This window comes from Biomphalaria glabrata, chromosome 1, assembly GCF_947242115.1.
Source record: "Biomphalaria glabrata chromosome 1, xgBioGlab47.1, whole genome shotgun sequence".
NCBI lineage: Eukaryota > Metazoa > Mollusca > Gastropoda > Planorbidae > Biomphalaria > Biomphalaria glabrata.
The window spans coordinates 64,187,764-64,205,963 of NC_074711.1; the positions used below are offsets into that span (position 1 = coordinate 64,187,764).

At 35.8% G+C, this 18,200-nt stretch overlaps 1 protein-coding gene across 1 annotated transcript; it reads left to right on the top strand.

Annotated features, from left to right (window-relative positions):
* The first annotated feature begins 15,504 nt into the window (after positions 1 to 15,504).
* On the top strand, positions 15,505 to 18,200 carry LOC106053566 (uncharacterized). Its single transcript, XM_013209147.2, has 2 exons — positions 15,505 to 15,665; positions 17,841 to 18,200. Exons 1-2 carry the CDS (start codon positions 15,618 to 15,620, stop codon positions 18,147 to 18,149), a joined length of 357 nt encoding a protein of 118 aa, XP_013064601.1. The 5' UTR covers positions 15,505 to 15,617; the 3' UTR covers positions 18,150 to 18,200.

The following is an 18,200-nucleotide window of genomic DNA, read 5'->3' on the forward strand; positions in this document are numbered from 1 at the left end:
TCTTTAGTTCTCATGCATTTTCGTTTCATTTTCCTGATACATTTATTCAATAGTACAGCTTTTCCCCCCACTCTTTTCAATGACTGCTTTCTTACAACATCCTTTGCAAGGTTGTCATTGCGGAAGTGATAATGGATTTAAGCACTCCAGTGTCTAAAGATGCTTCCTAATAGTCTCTGAAAACCAGTCCAACTTCTGGCCTCACCGGCTCAGATATTGAGTCCGACGGAACTGTTTTCACTAACAGAATAAGGGGCGAATGTGAGTAAATGGCGCCTAAACCAGTAAGATTTAGGCAGGAAGGGCTCCTTAGTGATTGCTGTCTACCCACATAGGAGAAGGAAAACACCGAATTCAAACCACTGCAGTCATGGAAAAGACTTCGGGAGTCAACACTGAGGAAATAGCAGGAGCCGGCGATCCTTAGGCAGTTTGCAACACTCAGTGCTACACCCTGGCAGAGCCTGCGACGCCGCTCACCTCAAACTGTATCGGCACTTTCCATTCCTTAAGATACATCAGCTGCGTGGAGGGGAGGGGATGATGTGTGGGTGACATCTTTCCGATCACAGCTAATGCCCAGGCATTCATCTCATCATTAATGAGATGATCCATAGTCATTTCGCTACTGAAGGAGGACTTATACATTTTTTGCTTTTTTTTTTTATTAACAAAAACTCGTCTTATTTCTTTGACAGCGTTGTTCGCTATTATTGAACTTTTTAATTTTTATTTTTAGTACTTGGAACAAAGCCAAAGTCTAGAAAGGTGAAAGGCGTATCCCTGGTTCAGAAACTTTTCATGCGATAATAAGAAAAGATTCGTTAGGGGCTTATCCTCGTGTAAAAAATAAAGCCTCTGGATTCCAACAGCACCTGCCCTCAATTATCTACACTCGTCCCAAAGCAAAATAATAAGAATAAGAAGAATATTAATAACGAGCCGACCCAAGGCGAAGCATACCCCCCCCCCTTCTTTTTTTCTCTGAGCCTCGCTCTCTTTCACCGTTAAGGTTACGTGGGGTAACGTAGTCCGACTTGCAGAAATAACAGAGTGATCTTTCCATGACTTTTTCATCATTGTGTCCCGCATGGTTGGGCCACGAAGAGAATTATATATCGAGATAATAAGAAGATATAGAAAATCAATGGAACACGTACATGGAAAATTCGAAATGTTTGTTTACTGTAGTACTACACAAGTTGGTAGATCTATCCAAGCTTCACGTTATGCACATCAGTAAGTTAAATTGAACCACATAAATGACTATGGGAGGCGCGGTGGCTGAGTGGTACAGCTACCGAACCAACTACCGGCTGGGATTTTTAATTTTGGAATCTAGCTGCCATTAGTTTGGGAAAAGTAAAGGCGGTTGTTCGTTAAGTTGGGCACATGACAGCCTGGTTAACCGTGGTCCACATAAACAGATGACCTTTACATCATCTGCCCTATAGATCGCAAAGTCTGAGAGGGGAACTTAACTTTTTTTTACTAAAATTACTATGACTAACATTTTGTGTCACAACTGGGGACCTAGAGGGAACACTAACACTTAATCGGGATGAAAACGTCAGGCCTAGACTAGAATTCACGTCTACAAACCAGTAAATATCACTTGATGGTCAATATAAGACAATGGTTTTATTTTCTTAAACACTCCTTAACATACTTAAAGACTAGGTTTGCTTTCCCTAGTTTGACAATTTATTTTATTTAGAACATGTGAGGGTTATTTTACTGATGTTCAGATCTATAAGTAGGTTGCCAATGGATCACAAAATGAACTATAAAAGACTTTTAGATAAATTACTTGACTTACCAGTAAAGTGACAAGAAGAACAAAACAAAACAAACAGGTTTCCATGGCGCTTCCAACTATTGCTAACGTTGAACTAGAAATCAGTTGTCTTCTTTACGTAGACCAGATTATCAGTTTATGTCTGCCTGCTTTTGTTGACCTGGGTATCCTGGTTGTCCTGTTTTTCGAATTCGTTTTTAGAAAAATAACAAATAGATCAGATTTTCTAAACGTACACTTTCTTAAAGACCACACAATAAAAGGATATTCATTTACAAAATAAACACAGATATCTTGAACTCATTTTAAAGATATCATCAAAATGGTATAGAGCTTTAAAAAATAACAAGCCTACTATTCTGCACTGTACTGTCATAAATAGAAGTAACGTAACATATATATAATGCATATATATATATATATATATATATATATATATATATATATATATATATATATATATATATATATATATATATATATATATACACGCACATAGTATGTAGGATCTATGTCTGAAGATGTATTTCATAGTTACCTAGTGTTTACAGATGCATCGATTACTACAATCTCGTTTAAAAAAAGCTGCAGTTACTGCTTTAGTTGAGTTCAAAGAATCAATGCGGTGATGGCTTATATAGCCCTCAGGACGATATATAGGTTGGGCCTACTTTTTTTTTCTAGGTTGTTTTTGTTTTGATCCTTGAAACATATTTTTTTCCCGTTACGGTAAAACTCATAAAAAAATTCCAACACGTGATATCCTTGGAGTTACAAAAACTACAGCCAGGTAACACTAACGTGGCCGGGTCGCTTTGTCCAAGTCATGAATGAAATACTTGGTTCAGAAATCTTTTTAAAACCACATTTTTTTTTCTCAATCCTCTTCTCTCTTGCATTCAATGGCACTCTTTCATTGTGTTTGGTGTCTGTCCGTTGTTCTGTCCATCTAACCGTCATTCTTTTTCTCCTCTATTCGTTAATCTACGACAGAGACTATTGACGTTGGCCTATTTATAGTCCATTCTATACATTCATAGGCCTTTTCGTCTGTTATTCTCCCGTAATATTTTAGTATTATAAAAAAGGGATGATGCATTGAAAATCATAACAATTTGCATAACAATTTTAATAAACGAAAAAAAAGGCTTACGGTACATTCAAAGCAGAGGCGTGTTGTGTTTTCCGTCAGGATTAAAAAGAAAAACAATTTTCCCTCCCGTAGATACCTATTATAAAAGTAGAAAAAACAACTTCATAAATTTTTCGAATTAAGTCAAAGAATTCATATTTGACACAGAGTGGATGTTCATTGGACATTTAGGTTCAATTTAAGCTAACCTTTAAGTCGTTATCTAGAAGTGAAACAGTCTGGCTAGAACTGAGTAGTTTGCTATACAAAATGAAGCTATAGATAAGAGATCTTACTTTATAAAGTGCCGAGGACGGAATATAAATTGAGTTCATTAAAATAAATACAAGGTTGAATTTCACGCACCTAATTTCTCTGTTTGTTGATCCTGATTAGTACTTCCACTGATGCTCCAACCTCTCTTCCATACAGTATCCTTCCTCCTGTTCCGCTGAATACCTATCATCTACTTACTTTGTTTCTAAATCTTGGACAAACCAAAGATAACCTTTGCCTACTTCAGCCCAGGACACATTTTTAGTCCAGTCAGGACGTATTGCTGTTCGCTTGTCCAGTCAGGACGTATTGCTGTTTGTTTGTCCAGTCAGGACATATTGCTGTTTGTTTGTCCAGTCAGGACATATTGCTGTTTGTTTGTCCAGTCAGGACATATTGCTGTTTGCTTGTCCAGCCAAGGCGCCTTGGTGTTTCCTTGTATTTTTAGGGCGCCTTTTTATATTCTTGTCCAATGTCAGTACCTTTCTTTCTCTAGTCCAGTATGGAAATCTGCCTTATTCTTGTCTAATGTCAGTACCTTTCTTTCTCTAGTCCAGTATGGAAATCTGCCTTATTCTTGTCTAATGTCAGTACATCTCTTTCTCTAGTCCAGTATGGAGATCTACCTTATTCTTGTCCAATGTCAGTACATCTCTTTCTCTAGTCCAGTATGGAGATCTACCTTATTCTTGTCCAATGTCAGTACATCTCTTTCTCTAGTCCAGTATGGAGATCTACCTTATTCTTGTCCAATGTCAGTACTTCTCTTTCTCTAGTCCAGTATGGAGATCTGCCTTATTCTTGTCCAATGTCAGTACTTCTCTTTCTCTAGTCCAGTATGGAGATCTGCCTTATTCTTGTCCAATGTCAGTACTTCTCTTTCTCTAGTCCAGTATGGAGATCTGCCTTATTCTTGTCCAATGTCAGTACATCTCTTTCTCTAGTCCAGTATGGAGATCTACCTTATTCTTGTCCAATGTCAGTACTTCTCTTTTTCTAGTCCAGTATGGAGATCTACCTTATTCTTGTCCAATGTCAGTACTTCTCTTTCTCTAGTCCAGTATGGAGATCTACCTTTTTCTTGTCTAAAATTGTATTAAACCTTTAAGCTTGAATTAAAGTTGATGAAAATTGGATGGCTTAATTTTGACTGTATTTGAAATATTTCACGTTCCTTTCAAATGTACTAAATACATCAAATAAAAAAATAAACTGCCTAACTAAAAGCTGCTGTCTAATAAAAATAATAAGGCATCGTTTTCGAGTCCTAAGAGTCTGTAGAGTAGAAACCTTGGCCCGAATGGGATCATGAGATCTGGACCCATAACCACGTTATTTCTCTCACATCCAATCTCTGGTAGGATAAAGTTGAAATTTCGTACAATTATTTCTTGTACCTGACAAAACAATAATTAATTATTGGTAATTTTTGTTTAGTATCGAGCAAAAGAAAGTTGTATAAGTTGAATTAGTCCCCTTGACAAGGCTTGAGCCCTGGTTGAACAAGATTTTTTAAAATATTATTTTGCATTTAAAAAGCGATTACGGTAACATTTTCTGAGGTAACTTCCCCCCCCCCCTCCTTTTCCCAACTGGTCTAGACAAGTGATAGGATGATAGCGTATTGAGAAAGATAAAAGTATGAAATAGCGCTAAACAGAAACATAAAATATTTGTAATCGCATATAGGCCTATTTATTATTGTTAGTCTACATCTATTACAAATTTAATTACATGACTGATCCAAACTAATTGATATAATTACGCTAAATATACCAGGGTACGCTTTGTTTTTTTTTTTGTTATTTAAAGTATTTTTTGCAAATGTTTTTCTTGTTTATATATATATGTAATGTATATATATATTTATTTATATAAATGTACTGATACGTTCAGGAAGTCTTGATTTGTTTGGTGTCACGCCCAACCTTCGAGTTTTTAAAGGAGCCCACCATGATACCATATAACCCATTATTTTTTGAACCAGTGCCCATGCCTAACTTGTTACACCACTGCTAAGAGTGCAGTGTTACAGGTGCTGCACAGACTCATCTATTTTACTGTTTGATATTTTTCTACTTATCCGAAAAGATCTACAAATTTCGTTTTTAGTATCATTCAAAATTACTTCGATTCTTGGGTAATAAAAAAGTTACGAGTGGTGAAAAGTCCAATCGTACTAGTGGCCAAGTGGGGCATATCATCCTCAATACAAACTCTTTTCACAATCTGGGAAGTATTAGCAACAACGATGAAGCTGATTAGCATAATACTCTTTTGGTTTTGTAGAGACAAGTAATGCTTTTGAAACTTTGTGTATAATACTAGAAGGGAAGAGTTTTAGTATGTATTTTGACAACCTTTATTTACAAAATTCCTCTTATTCAATTGCCTTTCTGTACTTTTAGCACCTTCACCCCTCACATTAAAAAAAAAAAAAACTACTTCAAGACATCAATATTTAACCTTTGAAGTAATTATACACACACCTTTTTTTTTTTGGACGTTTTTATTTCTTTTACTTTCCCTTCTTTTTTCTTTTTCTACTCTTCTTCCCCCCCCCCCCCCCCACTTTTTTTTTCCGTTTGCATCCATTGAAGCGGCCAGTTTCTGGCCCACACTCTACATTAATGCATTCAGCGCTACCATTTCGTCGGTGACACGCTTTGTATGCTTTCAACATCGCACCCCTCTACACACATCATTCCGTGGAACTAAACTGTTACCATTCAACCATTCGTCTTGTCAAAACTTCCATTTACAAATCAGGCAACACAGTCTAAACTCTGTATGGCATCTTTTTTTCTTTCAAGGATACGTTTTTTTTTCCAATTTTTTAGTGCTTGGAATGAAGAGATTAATAGCATTAATAACATTCAGAAGTATGCAAATTTCCCCAAAATGTTTTGAGGCAATAGTTATGATGCAAATTATCGTGTTATATTATGAAGAGATCAGTATGATTTTGAAACTTTATTGCGTACATTCTGTAGATGCCTTGAGATGTCAAGTGTCACCTATAGTGAACAACGAGCTCGAAAATAGCGTAAGAAATCAGTGAAGGGAGGTAATGACGCAGACTATCTTGTTTGTTAACTTTTTTGAATTGAATATAACGTCATGTGACACCAGAAAAAAAGAATTTGTGGTCTAAGTACACTCGTACCATGATAGCTGGCCAGAATTAGTGCGCATGTTGAATAAAGAAAAGTGACACACTAGTGCAGAAAAAAAATGTATGTTGTTTGACATTGTTATATTTGTTGGGTTTTTTTTTGGAAATAATACATTTTTTGTTGGAAAGATGTTGGAAAACTGTCACCATTACTATGTACTTTTTTCTTTGCTTTACAAAATTAGACAGTTATCTAACAAAAAATATAACAAATTACTTCACAACAGAAGATAAATCTAGCCATAAATTCTCACATGTTAACAGTAAAAATGTATGTGGCCAGAACTTAAACATATACCGTTCGTTTTGTACAGTAGAAATGGTAAATATTTTTTTTTGTTGCAAAGCTCATATAAACCTACTCTGTCTGTCTGTCTGTCTGGAAAAAAGTTAGTACTTGTTTTTTCTCCCACTTCCCATTCTCGGATCAAGTTGAAACTTTGCACGTCACTCAACATTCGCGGCCAGATTTCTACCCACCCTAACAACGTCAAACTTTTTTCCAATGACGTAAGTGCAACCTAATAGTAGGAACTGACATTGAAAATATAAAAACGTATCAAATGGAAAGAACTCCGCACTTACAACTATATCTTTTTCTTAATAATGCATTTTCCGTATTCAATATCAAACTAAATAAAAAAAACAACTGGTTAATTTCTTAAACTGATTCATGTTATGATATGTATAATAAATAATTGTTTAAAGTTTCAACTTGATCTGAGAATGGGTGTGGCAGAAATAACGTGTTCAATTATCTAAGAGAACGAACCCCTACATATTTAGCCTTACTGATGAATACGGAAAGATTAATTTTCTTTGTTGGTATTAATTGATTATTTTGTAAAATTGATTCATGTCTTGTCCCTGTCAATGAACAGATGTGCAAAGTTTGAGCCGAGAATGGTTGTGGGAGTTAGAAACAACGTGTACACACTTTTTACCAGACAGACAGAAAGACAGAGTGAGTTGATATAAGCTTTGTAAAAATGGTATAATAATTCAACTTGAGGCACTCGCAAGTAAAACATAAAAAAAAAAACCTTGTTGAACATACCAAACAAAATAATTAATTACTAATAGTTAATTAACTAATTGGTTATTTTTGTAATTGATTCTTGTGTTGTCATGTAAAAGAAATAATTGTGCAAAATTTCAGCTTAATCCGAGATTAGGTGTGAGTGAAATATCGTGTACAAACTTTTTACCAGACAGACAGAGTGAGCCGGCCTAAGCGCAACATATTGTAGACTGACAGAACTTTCCATATTATATCCATGTTGGCTGGTCAAGGACTATAATGATAAATTATGTGTGGTTGAAGGACCATGTAAAAAAAAAATAATTTTAAAACCTACTTTCTTGCGCTACGGTGCGTTACGGCTAAGCCTTCATGACAGATAGTGTTGTTGTTGTTCCAGACGTTTACCTCTCTAGTGTTGCAGTCGTGACATGTCAACATTTTGTGTGTGTTGGAATGAAATATACTAATTATAGTAATTATGTTGGAGATTTTCACAATTAACTAGACAATGTCAAGGACGCTTAATTGAACTTCACTGTTGCCAAATTGAGCCGTCTAAATTTAAAATATATTTCAATGCGTGGCACCGCTAGTTAGTTGACCATTTGTTTATTAAAATAAGTTTTAGTCCATAGACTGAAAGTCTAATGCTTCTTTATATTGAAATTACTGTGTGCAATAAACGGAAGAACTTAGTCAATTTGATTCTGAAGCGCTAAAAAGTTCACAAAATGCTCGTATATCTTTACAATAAAAAACTTATCAAGACATTCTTTGATGCGTACACCAGGTACACCAAAGAACCCAACTATTTATTCTATTTATAGTTTTTCCATTATGTATGAGAATTTCCAATACGCTGACTGTGTAGGCCTACAATAATTTAAAGATGTCATTTTTTTTTATATCAATTTGCCAGCAGTAGTACACAAGATTAGACATAGGAAAAAGGGAGAAAATTAAATCAACTCTGCTATTGAGTGGTGTAAAACTTCGGTAGACTTTCATTGTTTGAACGTGTAAAGGCATGTGGCAACTGTGTTGTCTGTCTCGCGAAAGTGCATCGAGAACGGGATATGTTTTGCAGCAACATAGATTGATACTCTACCCCACTAAGTGCAATCGGTTGTCTTCTGTTAAAAAGTACACGGTATTGTCTGCTTTTCAATTTTGCTTTTTGTTTGTGCAATTTAATGATGTTAGTGAAAAACTTGTAATAAAACTACAATGTCATTTATTGGACCACAACAATAATTTCATCTCATCTTACGCATTAATATTCTCAATTTTAACAAGCAAAATATAAAACAATCCTTTTTACAAAGCTTATATCAACTCACTCTGTCAATCTGTCTGTGTGTCTGTCTGTCTGGTCAAAAGTTTGTACACGTTATTTTCTCCGACTCCCTATTTCGGATGAAGCTGAAAATGTGCACAATTATTTATTTTACCTGATAACACAAAAATCAATAATAATAAAAATTAACCAATACGTTAATTAATTATTGGTAATAAATTATTTTGTTTGGTATCTCAAATAAGTATTTGACTAAAGTGGTGGTATAAGCTGAATTAGTCCCCCTTATTTTAGCTTGTCATCTGAGTGAAAAAACATGAAATAGAAACAATAGATAACTATGCAATCTTCCATGTTCATAGACTATTCGTTAGCAGAGTGGTTACCCCGCTAGCTTGAGAAACCTAAGAAGGCTTTAGCTCTCAAGTTCGAATTCAGATCATTCACATTAAAAAAAAAACAACAGATACCCCAGATACCCCCTTCTTTCTCTTCCTACCCCTTTCCAATTGGTCTAGACAAGTGATAGGATCATAGCGTATAGAGAAAGCTAAAAGCATGAAATTGCGCTAAACAAAAACAATTGCTAAAAAAGTATTTCTAATGGCACTCATTGTTTATTGTTTGTCTACAAATTTAACTACATGACTGATCCAAACTACTAACATGTACACACTTTTTACCAGACAGAGTTGTTAGAAGCTTTGTAATAAAAACAATGCAAAGGCAAGCGCGATTCTGAGCTACAAAAGACTTGTCAAACTAAATATATTTACAATGAAAAAAGACAGGGCTTTAAAATATGGAGCCATAGAATACAAATCATCCCGGGTCAAAACGAAAATGTTGCTCTGGCTATACTTTTTAAAGACTCTAGTAATAAGACAAATGCTTCAAATTGCAATATAAACATTTTCGACTTTGGTACATAAACTCCAGATTTCTGCATCATTTCTTGTTTGTAAAATGTTTTACATAATTCGGATGTTCCTTCAGAGTTGAAGATAGTTTACTTCCTAGTCCAAACCTCCCGCAGGACGACGGGGGATGGGAGCGGGCAGGGTTTGAACCCTCGACCGTCGATAAATCCGAACGACAGTCCAGCGAGCAAACCGCACGACCAGGTAGCCATCCATTTCTTATATAATATATATCTAAAACATTTAAAGTTATATTTAACGTAAAACATTTCAATAGTAAGTTATAAAATGCATAACGAGACGTGTAGCTCATGCTTGTTATTTTCTAAGGCAGTATTTTGTATGATCAGGGTTAAGAGAATCTGATCTAAGGATTCTGTAAATAGGCAGTTAAAATGTTGAAAACCCAGTTGTAACCGGCATCATCTGTCATGATGAAATTGTGGAAAATCTGGAAGAGTAACATCCGCTTCCTAGTAAATTTAAAACTGTATTCTTAGCTGCAGGCGCGATGGTTGAGCGGTAAAACCTTGGCTTCCGATCCGGGCGTATCGGATTCGAATCCTGGTGAAGCCTGTGATTTTTAATTTCGGGATCCTTGGGCGCCTCTGAGTCCACTCCGCTCTAATGGGTACCTACACTAATTGGGGAAAAGTAAAGGCGGTTGGTCGTTGTGCTGGCAAAATGACACCCTCGTTAACCGTGGGCCACAGAAACAGATGACCTTTATATCATCTGCCCTATAGACCACAAGGTCTAAAAGAGGATAAGCGGAGGGGATTTGGTTATGCTGTTACAGCACCGCTATGATGTAAGTCAAGGGACAGGGGAAATGATGAGAAGAGAAATGTTTGATAAATTCATTTAGATTTTAAATAAATATGTACACATTTCTAGGCATACACTCAGTTTGGAAGGTAATTCGTATATAACACTTTCCTCTCTATTTGTCATCTTGGCATGTTTGGTTAATTAAGACGGAACAATGTTGATTTCCAAGAAATATCTTTATCTAAGCCAGAGATTCCCAAAGTGGTCTAAATAGACCCCCCAATGGTTTAACGACGACTTTCAAGGTGTCTACGTAAGTTAAGATCAATAACAAATGTAATTACATGACTGATCCAAAAAGCTTAATATAAGCTTTGTTGTTTGTTTGTTGTTGTTTTTTCTAAAGTATTTATTTTTTTTAAATATATTTTTCGTGATTTCGTTTTATGTTAATGCCAATCTTTTTTTTTTTCATTTGACTTTAAATATCGTATCGAGCTCATTATTCCTAAGCTGTGTTACACCATACATAATGTCATCAGAACAGGTTTTATCGTGTGTGTGTGCAAGAAATGTTATCTGGATTGTTCTAGAATAGGTTACTCTTAATCTTTAGCACGTAATATTCAATTTGTAAGTATTGCCGTATAGTTTTTATTTTTGGTCTCTTCACATCTGAAAACATCGCCAAGGTTACATTTACTATTTTACCAATCGCCAACAACGATTGTGATCTAGTAAAGAAAGATAAAGAATATCAAATACATTCGTAAACCTAATACGTTAGCTAAAGCATAGACTATATATATACAGGACTGCCAACTGTGCGCACCACGCCTATATTTTTCAATTAAATAAGTCCCGAGGCGTCCTTGGTTGCAAGGTAATGTTGGTAGTAGTTTACTTATTATACAAAGAAACCATCACTAAAGATTTTAATCACCACTTTTACACCAAATGATGAATGGAAACTCAATAGTCATCGAAGAGTTTTCAGAGGTAAGTGTGCACAAATCAATTTGTGACTTAAATCTATAAATGTAAAGTTGTATAACTTATTTTCTTAGCCAATATAGACTAATATATTAGCCCAGCATGTAGTTCGTGTAATTTCTTGTTTACGACAATGATTAAATCCATGTTCTTGGGAAAGATTTAGTTTGAGTTAAGGCACACTTATATGCTATTACTATACTAGGCATACTACACAATATATCTAGAAAGTTTTCGGTAGGCCTATTTAGCGCACTAAGTGACTAACCATAGGGTTGGGCAGAGAGGAATGTGAATGTTAATTTGAAGCATTCTAATTGCAAGAACGTTTTCTCGGAGGTTCTCGCGAATCTATTTAAGTCCAACCATTGATGTCAAGTGTAGGGGGGACGGGCAACACTGACATTCACCACCCGTATACTACAACGACATCTCTCAATTCTACGTAGCAATCATAAGACAAAACAGAGACCAGATTCAGACAGCGCAGACGCATGCACCTCAAACAAATCCACAACAAATTTATTCAGACTTAGGACAGATAGAATTTTAGGACAGTGAAGAGAGAAAAGATAGACCGACGATAGACACAGTGATGACCAGACAGACAGACAATGAAAAGACAGTCAGATAGAAGACAAACAGACGATAGACAGACGGATAGAGAGACATATAGAACACATACAGACGATGGACAGACAGATAGATAGACAGATAGAAGACATACAGGCGATGGACAGACAGACAGAGAGACAGACAGGTAGAAGAAATACAGACGATGAACAGACAGATAGAAAACATACAGATAGACAGACAGATAGAAGACATACAGACGACGAACAGACAGATAGAAGGCATACAGATAGACAGACAGATAGAAGACATACAGACGATGAACAGACAGATAGAAGACATACAGACGAACGACTGACAGACAGATTGACAGACAGATAGAAGACATACAGACGATAAACTGACAGACAGATAGACAGACAGAAGACATACATACGATGGACAGACAGACAGACATATAGAAGACAAACAGACGATGGACAGACAGACAGATAGACAGACAGATAGAAGACATACATATGATGGACTGACAGAAGATGGAAGAAGACAGACAGATAGAAGACATACATATGATGGACTGACAGAAGATGGAAGATATCAGACGATGGACAGACAGATAGACAGACAGATAGAACATACAGACGATTGACAGACAGACAGACAGACATATAGAAGACATACAGATGATGGATAGGCAGACCGATAGAAGACAAAAGACGATAGACAGATAGACAGACAGATAGAAAACATACAGACGATGGACTGACAGACAGATAGATAGACAGATAGAAGACATACAGACCATGGACTGACAGACAGAAGACCTACAAACGATAAACAGACAGATAGAAGACATACAGACTATGGACTGACAGACAGATAGTAAGACAGACAGACCTAACACTAGGCTCACAATCACTAGGACCCTAATACTGAACAATTCTAGCACGCACTCCAGGACATGAGAATACGCAATGGACGTAAGTAACTGCTATAACTTCTCTTTTGTAGGACCGTCTGTGATTCAATGACTTATATATTATATTTATCCGCGATTGATCGATTCACAGACCTATAGATTTTTATCATAGACTATGGCTAAAGTCTAAAGTAATTATTTTAGTCTTTTGAATAGAAGTTAAAGGGAAGCTAACAGTGTTAAGTTTTTGGTTGAACAATGAAGTAGGCTAAAAGGACAACAGCCACGACGTTCAAGAATAGAAAATAAAAAAACTACAGCTAAAGAAGCTTAATAATGGACTTCTGCCTGTCTGTACAGCATGTATAATGAATCGAACTTATAGTGACCTATATTTTCGCGCACATAACCAGGGGTTTTTAGAAGTCTTTACAAACGAATGGCAGTTGTGCGGGGTATACAATGGTGCAGGGTTTACAAAATTTATTTTACTCATTTAAATCGGCTGTATATGAATTACGCTTTGCTATTTTTAAGCTTAAAAAACTCTACTAAGTACTGAATATAATCAATACACTTTAATTGCACTGTGTTATTTTTGCACATGTTGCACACTATACACTACGAAGTTCGAACTACAAGAATGCCCGTATTGTTGATTGCCACGTGAATAAATAGCCGCATACTTCTTGCGTTGTTAAAAAAAAAAAAAAAAATTTCCTCCTGGGTTATGCGCTTTTCGTATAAAACTTATTTTAGACTGCTCAACTAAACAAAATTCCTAACCAGAACTTCTACTTTTTGTTTAAATGTTTGGTGACCATTTATCTTTTAAGGTCGAGCATCAGCCGATGCACATTCTGGCCAATCGTAGGACAAGTCCCGCTTTGCACATATAAGTGTGCGGGTTGTTCGATTTTGTTTTTACTTATTTTGTAATTTGTGAGGGGTATATTCGTGTGCGGGTTATATTCGTAAGTATTATGAGTATATGCGCGAAAACCTGAGTGTCTAAAGACTAAGACAGGTTTATTGATCCGTATTGATATTTGTTGTAATTACATATAAAGCAACACAACAGAAACATTCACATAAATAGAACAGACACAACATAAAGAGTTCATTGAGCGACTACACACAGATATCATGATCCTTTTCATGTTTCTTGATCAACGAGTGGCGTTGATATAGTCTGACCGAGTAAGGAACGAACGAGTTCTTGTACCGCTCGGTTCTAGTCTTGATAGAGAAGTCGCCCACTTCGCGACGACGACATAGTTATGATGGAGCGGGTGGCTGTTGTCATTCAAAGATTTTTCCGATTTTTCTGAGACATTTTTGTTTTTAAAAAGTTCATTTAAATATGGTAGTGTTGTACGTGTGATGTTTTTTTTTTAATGCTTTTAAACTAATTTTGCCTCAGCAGCGCAACAGTTTAGAGAGAACGTTGCCTTGCCAAGTTATTCCATAGGTTAGCAGATTTTGAATAGTCGCGCAGTAAAAGTTATCTAAGATATTCTTGGAGACAATTAGGTACCTATTGTTTGCCGATGACTACGCCCTAAATACCTGCTCCAAAACAAAATTAAAGGGCGTCGTCAGTAACTTTTCAAAGCATCTATCGATTTGGTCTCACAAAAAATACTAACAAGATATTGTTGCTCTACCTGCCAGCTCCAGGAAAAGAATTCAGACAACAAACAATCAAAATAAACGAACAGACGATGAATGCAATGGATAAATTCATATATCTTGCAAGTACACTCTCCCGAAACGAAACAGAAATTGACTTGTGAATAGTCAAAGCCAGTGCATCCTGGGGTAGTCTGTAAACAGACAATGAATGCAGTGGATAAATTCATATATCTTGCAAGTACACTCTCCCGAAACGAAACAGGAATTGACTTGTGAATAGTCAAAGCCAGTGCATCCTGAGGTAGTCTGTAAACAGACAATGAATGCAGTGGATAAAAATTCATATATCTTGCAAGTACACTCTCCCGAAACGAAACATGGATAATGAAATTGACTAGAGAATTGCCATGGCCATTACATCCTGTGGTATACGGAACAGAAGAGGCATCACCACACGTTTAAAACGTGGGGTCTGTCGGGCATTCATCCTTCCAACTTTCCTGAACGCCCCTGAAACGTTAACAGTATATAAAGAAGCTCAACCACTTCCACATGATCTGCCTCAGAAAAATTGATGCCAATGTTAGCTACGTTTATACCATTGTTTATACTCAGTAGCATCTAAAACAAAGTCTGTCTTATTAAATTTTAGGTAAATAAAGCAATTCTATTTGAATACGTATTGCTCAGGCAAGGTATAAAGTAGAGTGACGAGGTCCAAAAAGCTGATCGGAGGCCCACAAGATGTATAAAGATGGTAATGCATCTGTGTCACAGAGATGAACATTTATTGGTATTCTATTTATCGACTTGCTCATAAGCCGATTGATGTTCTCCTTTGGTGTATAATAAGCTAAGATAAAGCAATCTCACAAGGTGAAAGAAACTTAATGACAAACAAACACAAACTCCGCAAAATGAATCCGTTTTAGTATTTCTCTCTCTTCGGTCATTAACTTCTCGCTGTTTTACCTGTCATGTATGTGCGTGCGTGCTCCTGTGTGTGTCTCATGTGTCCTAGATGCTATTCTGCTTCCGCCTATTTATCACAATTAGGCCCACCTTTGGTTAGACCACAACTTGCCGGACTAGTTCCTAGTCAACATGGTGATTTACACTTTTGTCTCTATTCTTATTCTGTACGGGATTCAAGTAAGTTGAATAACCTACAATACGTAATTGACTGCTCTTAGATCATTCGACTTTTTTTTTTATATGCAGACACTTTTTGACTAAGGAGGTACAGACGCTAATAAGTAGCCGAGACTTGCATGTGATGATTCTCATAACACGTTCGTTTATTGTCTGCAAATGCAAGTGACTAGCCAGCAGACTGTTTTACCATTAATGCTTTGTTATTTAAATATCAACCTTCTTTAATATTTTTTTAAACTGAAAACAATGAGAAAATAATCTACATAAATATAATCTATAAGTCATCAAACGTTGCCTGTGGGGAATATTGGCTATTTTGAAATGTAACAACTATTTTTGACATAAACATATACGTTTATTTTATTGAACGTAGGGCAGACAAGTTCTTTACAAAAAGACAATGGAATTAAATGAATGTTCAAATGTCGGTTAAGTTTTGACCCAGGCCGACGCTTAACACATGTGACTGCTAGATACTCATACATGTTCCCAGTTTACGTGAACACGTTTCTACTTACGGGATAAACACATAGATTATAAGATACACAATATCACTTGACTATAAAGATCGACAGTTGTTTACACCAAAATACTCGCCCCTTTAAACATTCAACAAACACATTAACATGTTTTTACACTCTAGTATTAGTCTATTTTAAGACTAGAAAAAGTCTTTCTGTAATTTTCCAAAGAATAAAGAATTAGGCAATAGAACAAACAAGTAAATGGCTAATATAAAAAAAAATAGACTGACAAAAAAATTGTAGTCATAATAAACACTGGACAAAGAGGAGTGACCATTATGAAGCTTTAGTCAATAAGTTATCAAACTAGGACTCTTACTAGGACTAGAAAAATGAAATACCTCATTGGGAGTCTTATCAAAGGAGAAGCAATATGGCATTGTATTTCTAGATGTTTTATCAACACACAAGAAAGAACTACTGATGGAAATATCTTCCTTGGACCTAATTGTTCAAGAAATAATTACCCCATAAGAACAACGTCATAATATGGCACATAAATATAATTTTTAGTCGCCTTTATTGAATCCTTAGATGGAAATCAATCTTGATAGTTCTCCAAGCGACATAGAAAAAAAACAAACAAAAAAAAAAAAACGAATTTTGTATGGGGGCGTCAAGTAATTGTCGCAGTTTCTGCAGAAGCCTCCGAACTTCCGAAACAAGAATCCATTGTGCTTTTGAGATTTATATTTTAAAAATATGTCAGTCGCCGAATATTGCTATCTTGAGTTGGTATTCTTCTTCTTCTAGCCAGCTTAGTTGAGTTGGTAGACATGTTTATTTTGCCTGGAAAACTCTTAAGCCGCCCGCATTACAACGCTCCCCCCCCCCTCAACACACTTTTCTAGCCCTCAAACTCGTATGCCCATTTTTTTTTTGTCTCTTTCATCCTACAAACGAAGGGCCCACAACTCCCTATTACAGAGTATGCATAAACACTTCTTATTTATAGCCCATTCTGTGTAATAACATCATCACTATCACGTTTTTGGAAACAAGAGACATAAACACGTGTATTACACATTTGTAGATTGTGGATGGCCGCAGAGAAAGTTGTGGCTGCTTATATGCAAAAAAAAAACAATAACAAGAATTTTCACTATAAATTCTTATCAAATAAAACAATTTACTTATTATATAAGTTTAGTGATAACCAGAATTTATAACATCTTCTTCCAGGTAGCAATTATAAGTAAGATATGATAAAACTCATTTAATATTGCTTTAAAAAACGTTTTATTTCTAGGGGAAAAAATTGCGTAATTAATTTTAAAAACAAAAGAATTTTCTTTCGGAAAGCCTAAATTTAGCAAACTATAAAGAAGGGTGAAATTGAATTTGCAATAGTTTTTCTAATTGGGACAGACGGACGGACAAAAGAGGAACAGACAGACCACTCAGAACTAAAAATTTCAAGGACACGTAGGCCTAAATATTGCGTGAAAACACTTTAACAATATGCTTCATCGTAGTATAGTTAGAAGAAAAAAACATTTGTGATTTGAAACACTTCTGATAAACTACTTCGTATCGATTTTTCACACACATACACACTATTTCAAGCCCTTATAATATAATATAATTATATATATAATTCCCTGTTATATATACATGATCTTTGATTTTTTTTTGTCTTCAATTGCAGTTCGCTATTTCAAAAGCAGTCAATAACCCTTATAGTAGCGATTTCCCCGGACCCATAGCTTGTCAACTTGCAAAAGACTGCGGACACACAGGATGTTGCCTTCATGGAAAGTGCAGCAGAACGGGAGCTACTTTGGACAAGTGCTACACTTCCGTGTATGGTAACGGTCGTGAAAGACCAGCTGGCATTTGGAACGAGACTGACCTATGTCCTTGCATGCTGAATGATTACTGTCTTCCTTATCAAAACCCTGAACAGATTGATCCGAAATATGGAACTGTAGGATTTTGCAACTCAATCATGAAGTGAATGTAGCTCTATGTGAGATAAATGTGCATTAAATTGTACTATCTGCAAAAA